The 8,304-nt window shown below is 33.3% G+C and overlaps 1 protein-coding gene across 1 annotated transcript; it reads left to right on the top strand.

Moving 5' to 3' along the window:
* Positions 1 to 633: 633 nt before the first annotated feature.
* Positions 634 to 2,423, top strand: LOC149578680 (uncharacterized). Its single transcript, XM_089831059.1, has 4 exons — positions 634 to 813; positions 1,282 to 1,403; positions 1,562 to 1,766; positions 1,863 to 2,423. The coding sequence occupies exons 1-4, from the start codon at positions 741 to 743 to the stop codon at positions 2,042 to 2,044; spliced, it is 582 nt and encodes a 193-aa protein (XP_089687185.1). The 5' UTR covers positions 634 to 740; the 3' UTR covers positions 2,045 to 2,423.
* The last annotated feature ends 5,881 nt before the right edge of the window (positions 2,424 to 8,304 follow it).

Raw genomic sequence — 8,304 nt, forward strand, 5'->3', positions numbered from 1 at the left:
TTAAAAAATAAATTCAAACTCATTATAATCTCCATTTACTTTATTCATCAAAGTTCCAACCTACCATTTTTAGGTGAACATACTTTCCCATATATTTCCCCTCAATATCTGCAAACATTCCACAAAGCCAGCGACAGATGTTGTGTCCCACCTTTATATCATGAAAGTCAGCTTTAAAACAGTTGAATCCATGACGTAAACGTTGTGCTGTATTTCCGAGGAATTTTCAAATATCTCAAACCTCAGACGTGGTCATCCACGCGCGTTTGTTTGGTCCTTCTTTGAAGCTCCTCCATTGAAAAAAAAAAAGATTTGAAAAACGATCAAAGACAAGAAAAAATGAAAAATTGTAGTCTTGGAGATCACGACACGAAGTTGCCGTGAGCACAGATTCTTCCAGAAAAATCGTGGGAAGTAGGAATTTTAACATATCACACAATTAATGGCGGCCCCCATCTTGAACAACGCAAATTCATCTGACGGGCATTCAAGCCGTATTATGTAGACTCGTTGATCAACAATTTGTGCCCGACTTTAGTGGACCAGTTGGGATCTAGAAACGCGGTTTCCCAACCAAATGTCCGACCGCCTATTTTCTTCCTATATATGCAAACTGATCTTCATGGAGAGATCAATTATAAGAAGCTCATCAGGCAGAAATCCATTCACAGATCAAGAACTTCATAGATCGAGCCTTCTTTCATCACAGACAAACCAGAAAAAGAAAGAACAACAAATTTATGGCTTCATCCATGTCGATCAAGATTGCATTTTGGGCCTTCACATCACTTCTCTGCCTGCAAACCGTTCTGGGTATATCATCTGCACCTAAAAATTACTTCCATGTTCAAATTTTCCCCGATTTAAGACAACCCAAGTCTTCAAAATTCGGTCTCTAATGGCTACTCTGCAACCAATTTAGTTCTCTGTTATGTCTTTCTCCCATATAAGATAACCCAAGTTTTCAAAAATCTGATTCTCCGCAGCCAATTTACTTCTGTGTTAAGTTTTTCTCCGAGATAAGACAGCCCAAGTCTTCAAAAATCTCTTCTTCCAATTTAGTTCTCGGTTAAGTTTTTTTCCAACATAAAACAACCCAAGTCTTCAAAAATCTGATCTTCAATGGAGTCTCTGCACCCAATTTACTTCACTCTGAGTTTTTGTATGATCTTAGTTATTTGTTAAATTCTCTGCCCCCAATTTAGTTTTCTGTGGAGTTTCTCTGATTTAAGACAACCCAAATCTTCAAAATCTGATCTTTATTCTTGAATGGATTTTCAGGTGCCCTGACATGCGAGGAGTTGCCGGCGGAGGTGTGTGCGTTTTCTGTTGCCTCCTCTGGAGCACGCTGTGTTCTTGAGAAGACCGTTCTGAATGATGGCAGCGACGAATACAAGTGTCTGGTATGTTCAAATTCTATAACATGCTATAATAAACAAGAATCATCGATTGAAATCTCTCTTATATATTCCTGAAGATTCTTAGATTGCTGTAAACAACGAATGGATTTGAGCATGGTACAAAATAGGCGATTGACAGGCTAAAATCCTTTTTTGTGCAGACATCAGAGATCATAGCCGAAGAGATAAATGAATGGATTGAAACAGAGGAATGTTTAAATGATTGTGGGCTCGACAGAATTGTAGTGGGATTATCCAGCGATGGTCTAATGGAGTACAAATTCACAAGCAAATTGTGTTCACCACAGTGTTACAACAACTGCCATAACATCATCAATCTCTACTTCAATCTTGCTGCCGGTGAAGGTAAGAATCAAATTTCATCATTTTTATCTTGATTTTTCTTTTGTTGGGTCTTTAATGGCTGCTCATGACTCAATTTTGTATGTTGTATTGATGCAGGAGTCTATCTGCCTCGATTGTGCAAAGCTCATAGAAGTGGATCTCGGCGCATGGTACAAGAAATTATGGATCATTCTTCAGAAGTTACATCTGAATTATTCGAATTCGCTGCTGCTGCTGCTGCTCCTTCTTCTTCTCAGGACGTCACGGCATCGAGTCCCGTGGGCTCTCCATTTCCATAGATTTCTGGGTTTCCCCAATTCATAGGATTGCTTTTATAGTTCATCGGAGCTGTAAAATAGATTGCAGAGCTTGCAGATATTTATTTCCTCGCCTATTCTTATAGTCTCTAGGAATTTTTAATTGTTTGCCAGGGTTAGGAGATCGATTATTTTTCACGTGTATCCTGTTCTGCCTACAGATACTCCTTGCTGTATTCTTCATAAATTGGTATTATATTCCTTGGGGTTCTCTTACAGATTCTGGCCTGATTCTCTAGTAAATGAATTTTATATTTGTTTTGAAATTAGAAAAAATATGGGCAATAGTCCATATTAGAATTAGATAAATTGTGTAACATAAATATGATTATAAATAATGATAAATAATATTTGACTCTAAGTCTGATGCTATTGACTTTAGTTTGATACTTCTTAAATATGACATTTTAAAATTATATTTTATAGTTTTATAAAAAAAATATTGTATTCAATTCATAATTTTAATAGAAATGAAACTCTTTCATAAAATATCTTTATGATATGTATAATATAAATAAATATAAGAAATAATAATCTAAGTTGTGATTCTTGATCTTTTAATTGTTGTTTTAGTGTGATTGCTCGGTTGAATAAGTTGTAATTGTTGTTCTTAAAGAGCATCCGATTTGTAAACGATCTTAATATAAAAATAATAAAATTCTACATTAGAATTGACATTATTATAAAATATCTCCATTAGAATAGAAGAATTGAGATTTTACATTGAATTTACATTGATTTTATCTTATATTGAATTTACAAATGTAAAAAGAATAAAAGACTCATATGAAATATATATAATATCTAAGCAATTATTAAAATTAGATATATTGAGTTATATAAATAGATTTATACATAAATTTAAAATTTAAAGATGATATTTCACTTTAGGTTTCTTGCTGAATTTTATATTATCTTATATTTATATAGAATTATAACACTATTTGAATTGTGATATTGCTATCAAGATTTAATCGTGTGATTTTTGAATCAAACTCATTGACCCATATTTCACGAGTAGTGATTCAACATGAATCTATCTCTCATGAGAATAAATGGAACACTTAGCACTCATTGGATCTAGGTGATGCTCACAGGGATGGAGCACCAAGACTTCCTGAGAGGTCACCCATCCCAATACTACTATAGCCTGAGCGCACTTAACTACAGAGTTTCCTCCATGGTTAAACCCAAAGTTTGCAACCCCATTTGCAAAACCTTCACCAAGTGTTGTGTCTTATGAACCATTCATTAGAAAGCCCCTTAAGCTCATCAATTGATAAGTAGGAGAATTAGACAAATTGTGATTCTCTTACAATTCTTGACATTTCTTATCTTTCCTTTATAAATAAATTGTATATTTATCTTATGTAGACATAAAATGAATTTATAAAAATGTAAAGGGAATAAAACACTCCAAAAAATATCTACAAAACATCCAAGAAATGATTAAGATTATAACAGATAATTATATTACTTAACTACAGATTCTGGCCTGATTCTCTAGTAAATGAATTTTATATTTGTTTTGAAATTAGAAAAATATGGGCAATAGTCCATATTAGAATTAGATAAATTGTGTAACATAAATATGATTATAAATAATAATAAATAATATTTGACTCTAAGTCTGATGCTATTGACTTCAGTTTGATACTTCTTAAATATGACATTTTTAAATTATATTTTATAGTTTTATAAAAAAATATTATATTCAATTCATAATTTTAATAGAAATGAAATTCTTTCATAAAATATCTTTATGATATGTATAATATAAATAAATATGAAAAACAATAATCTAAGTTGTGACTCTTGATCTTCTAATTGTTGTTTTAGTGTGATTGCTCAGTTAATTGTTGCTCTTAAGGAGCAACCATGTGTAAATGATCTTAATATAAAAATAATATAAATCTACATTACAATTGACATCATTATAAAATATCTCTTTTAGAATAGAAGAATTGTGATTTTCTCACAATTCTTAAGATTTCTTTTCTTTGTAAATGAATTTTATATTTATCTTACATTGAATTTACAAATGTTAAAAGAATAAAAGACTCATATGAAATATATATAATAGCTAAGCAATTATCAAAATTAGATAAATTGAATTAGATAAATAGATTTATACATAAATTTAAAATTTTATGATGATATTTAACTTTAGGTTTCTTGTTGAATTTTATATTATCTTATATTTATATAGAATTATAACACTATTTGAATTTACAAATGTATTTAAAGCACTCTTATAAAATATCTTTGTGAGAATTAGACAAATTGTGATTCTCTTACAATTCTTGAAATTTCTTATCTTTCCTTTATAAATGAATTGTATATTTATCTTATGTAGACATAAAATAAATTTATAGAAATGTAAAGGGAATAAAACATTCATAAAAATATCTACAAAACATCTAAGAAATGTATTACATAAATGATCAAGATTATAAAAGATAATTGTATTACATAAATATTTTTATAAATAAATTATAATCTTTAACTTTAAGTATTATGCTAAGTAAATTTGACAATGGTGTATTATCATTATTTTTAAATTTATTTATTCAAAAAAATGGTAGATGAGTATTATTGTTTTTTAAATTTCTGTTTAATTGCATTGGGTTAATTTTATACCACAAATGATCACATAAGATCTCCAATAAGTGAATTTGACCTTATTTCAAGCAATTGATATTGATGTATGGTATCATATGGTTATAGAATCATTTTATCATGACATGGAAATCTTTATAGGTAAATATCAATATCAAATCCTTATCATTGACACCACTTCAAGGAATTGATATAATATGACATTTTTAAAATTGTTTTTATTTCATTAGATCATTTTAACACTTGCATTGCACAAATATTTTTATATAGATAAATTATAATCTTTAACTTTAAGTATAATGTTAATTAAATGTGACATGGCGTAGTATCATTATTTTTAAATTTATTTATTCAAAGAAAATGGTAGATGAGTATTATTGTTTCTTAAATTTTTATTTAATTGCACTAGGTTATTTTTATACCACAGATGATCACATAAGATCTCCAATAAGTGAATTTTAACTTATTTCAAGGAATTGATATTGATGTATGGTATCATATGGTTATAGAATCATTTTAACCCACTTGGGGTTTTCCACATATATTTTTGTTGTGCATCTTATACTATTATTTTGTTTAATTTTAGCAATGTTTTAGAAAGTTGGTTGCACATAAAATTTAAGTTTAGGAAACTTTATTTTGTAATATCCTCCCCTGATTTGAACTTTGACTTGTAGAAATTTAACTTAAGGAATATTGTCAAACACTTTGTATACAAACTCATAAAGCTAATTTCCTCAATAAATTGCTTTCCAATGAGTAGATTTACAAACAATTATGAAGTGACATTAAATGCATAATACACATCATAACATTTTCACAAACACTTGGCACACATTCAACAATATATAAAAAATCTGGAAACTCTATCAATCTGCTGATAAAGGGTGATTTTTAAATGTAGATGTGCACTTACAGTTGCCTTAAAGGCTGCAACAACTATTCAAACTTGTATTCAACAATTATTATGCAAAGTATCAAAATTTGACAGAAGAAACCTAGAATTAGTTGCCGTAGTATTTTGCAGATGTAGTCGGCAGCCTTCCAAACTTCTAATCGGCTGGAAAAACAAGTAAACTTGATACCAACACTGTTCACGCCGTACTGTAGCAAAATATTGTTCATGCCGACTGTAGCAAAATACTGTTCATGCGGCACTATAGCAATAACTAACTTCAGATCTGCACCTCAAACCCTTGTAAATTTTTTTATGCGAACGTCCCAAATGAAACCCAGTGTGTTTCCTGAAGTGAAAACACCATTGATCCTGTGTCTTCCAACAGCAAAGAGAATGCTAGCAAAGAGGGATTCTGTCCTCCAAGCCCGATAATCAGATATCCAGCAACGTAACATTAATCTTCATCCAAGCATACAAAAAAAAGCTCTTCCATTTCTTTTATAGTGTTCTCACAAGAGCTCAATCCTTCGTTTTCTCAATGTGGGATAAAACATAACTCCCTTTATGTACCTGATGTCTCCAATGTGTTATAAAAATAAAGGGAACTCTTTTAATTTAAATATTTCCCACAAACTATAGTCTATGCATTAATAAAGTTAAATATTTAAATTTAACTTTATAAAATGGCTTTATCAATGCATAACAAATCTTATCAATGATAAATAAGTTTTCCTGTCGATTTTAAACAATTACCATCGACATACCACTGTGACTGAATGTCCGGCCATGTCCAAGATGACTTACTATAAATAGTAAGTATGCCCAAAGTTGCCTCAGAACCCCTCAGAAAGACCTGCAACTGAAACTGTCTAGGCCAAATGGCCTCTAAGCCCCTTTAATGTCCTAGTTAGCCTACGGGATTGTGGGGAAATAGGCTAAAGACAACATCATGCTATAAATGCTAGAAAAGGCGACATTACAGTCTGCCCTTCCCAAAATTGCTTGTCCTCAAGCAATTTCAGCTCTGGATGCTGCAATATCTGCTCATTTTCCCAAGTAGCATCCTCGACAGGTAGGTTCCTCCACTTCACTAGATACTCCCTGATAGTCCTCCTGCGAAGCACCCTCTCCCTGGAGTCAAGTATGGCCTCGGGAACCAACATAAGCTTTCCCTCATTATCAAGAGGTGGCAATACTACTGAAGGCACCGCATTGTGACCCAATGCCTTCTTAAGGCATGACACATGGAACACATTATGCACTTTACTATCTGCAGGCAACTCCAACTCATAAGCTACTTTGCCCACTCTCCTGATTACTTTGAACGGTCCATAGTAGCGTGGTTTCAATTTCTCTGCTGCACTCTTCTTGAGAGAGGACTGTCTATACGGCTGTAACATGAGGTACAACATATCTCCCACCTCAAAAGACCTCTCAACCCATTTGTTCACTATCTCTGTCTACCCATCAGTTTGGGGGTGGTAGCCGATACTCAGAGTGAGCTCTGTTCCACATAACCTGAACAACTCCTGCCAAAAGTGGCTCATAAATCTGCTATCTCTGTCACTGACTATGCTCTGTGGTATCCCATGTAGTCTGAATACCTCTTGAAAAAATAGTTCTGTTGTTTGTGCTGTTGAATATGTAGACAAAATTGTAAAGAAATGTGCAAATTTCGTCAATCTGTCTACCACAACAAAGATACAATCCCGACCTTGTGCCTTGGGGAGGCCTGTGATAAAATCCATGGAAATGCTATCCCACTTCTTCTCTAGTATGGGTAGGGGCTATAGTAAACCACCCGAAAAAGAATGTCCCTGTTTGTTCTACTGACACACAGGGCATTCCCTAACAAACTGAAGCACCTCTGATTTGAGTCCTTTCCAAGTGAAGCGCTCTCTCACTTGTCGATATGTCTTAAAGAATCCGGGATGTCCTGCCATTGGTGAATCATGAAATGCCCTCAAAATCTTCTGCTTCATAGCAGACCTGGGTACTAAATAAATCCTTTCCTTGTAGATGATCAGATCATTTACGACAATGTATCGACTATCTTGAATAGCTCCCTCAATAATGCTAGATGCCCAACTATCCTTAGCATATTCTGCCAAGATCATCTCTCTCCAATCATCCATGACTATCCCAATAGCAAGCAAATAAGGCCTTCTAGATAAAGCATCTGCAACAATATTTTTCTTCCCTTTGACATAGGCTATGTCGAAATCATAGGCCTATAATTTACTCACCCATTTCTATTGCCTGTCATTAAGGTCCTTCTGTCCAAGGAAATGTTTCAAGCTATTATGATCTGTTTTTACTGTGAACCGGCTTCCCACTAAGTACTGCCTGAACTTAGCTAGCGCGTGCATGATTGCTAGCATCTCTTTGTCGTAGATGCTGTAGGTTCTCTCCACACCTCATAATTTTCTACTCTCATATGCAATGGGATGTTTGTCTTGCATGAGAACAACTCCTATGCCCTCTCCCGAGGCATCACATAGCAGCTCAAAAGGGCCTGGTGAAATCTGGAATGGCTAAAATAGGACATGTACTCATCAGCTCCTTAAACCTGTCAAAACAATCCTGAGCCCTCTCTGACCACTTCAAACTATCTTTCCATGTCAAATCTGTAAGTGGTGCTGCTATATGTGAAAATCCCTTCACAAATCTTCTGTAGAACCCACAAAGTCCGAGAAATCCCTTGAGTTGTGAAGTGTTCCTCGGT

Source organism: Cupressus sempervirens, chromosome 1, assembly GCF_028749045.1.
Source record: "Cupressus sempervirens isolate cs-2001-9-10 chromosome 1, ASM2874904v1, whole genome shotgun sequence".
Lineage (NCBI taxonomy): Eukaryota > Viridiplantae > Streptophyta > Pinopsida > Cupressales > Cupressaceae > Cupressus > Cupressus sempervirens.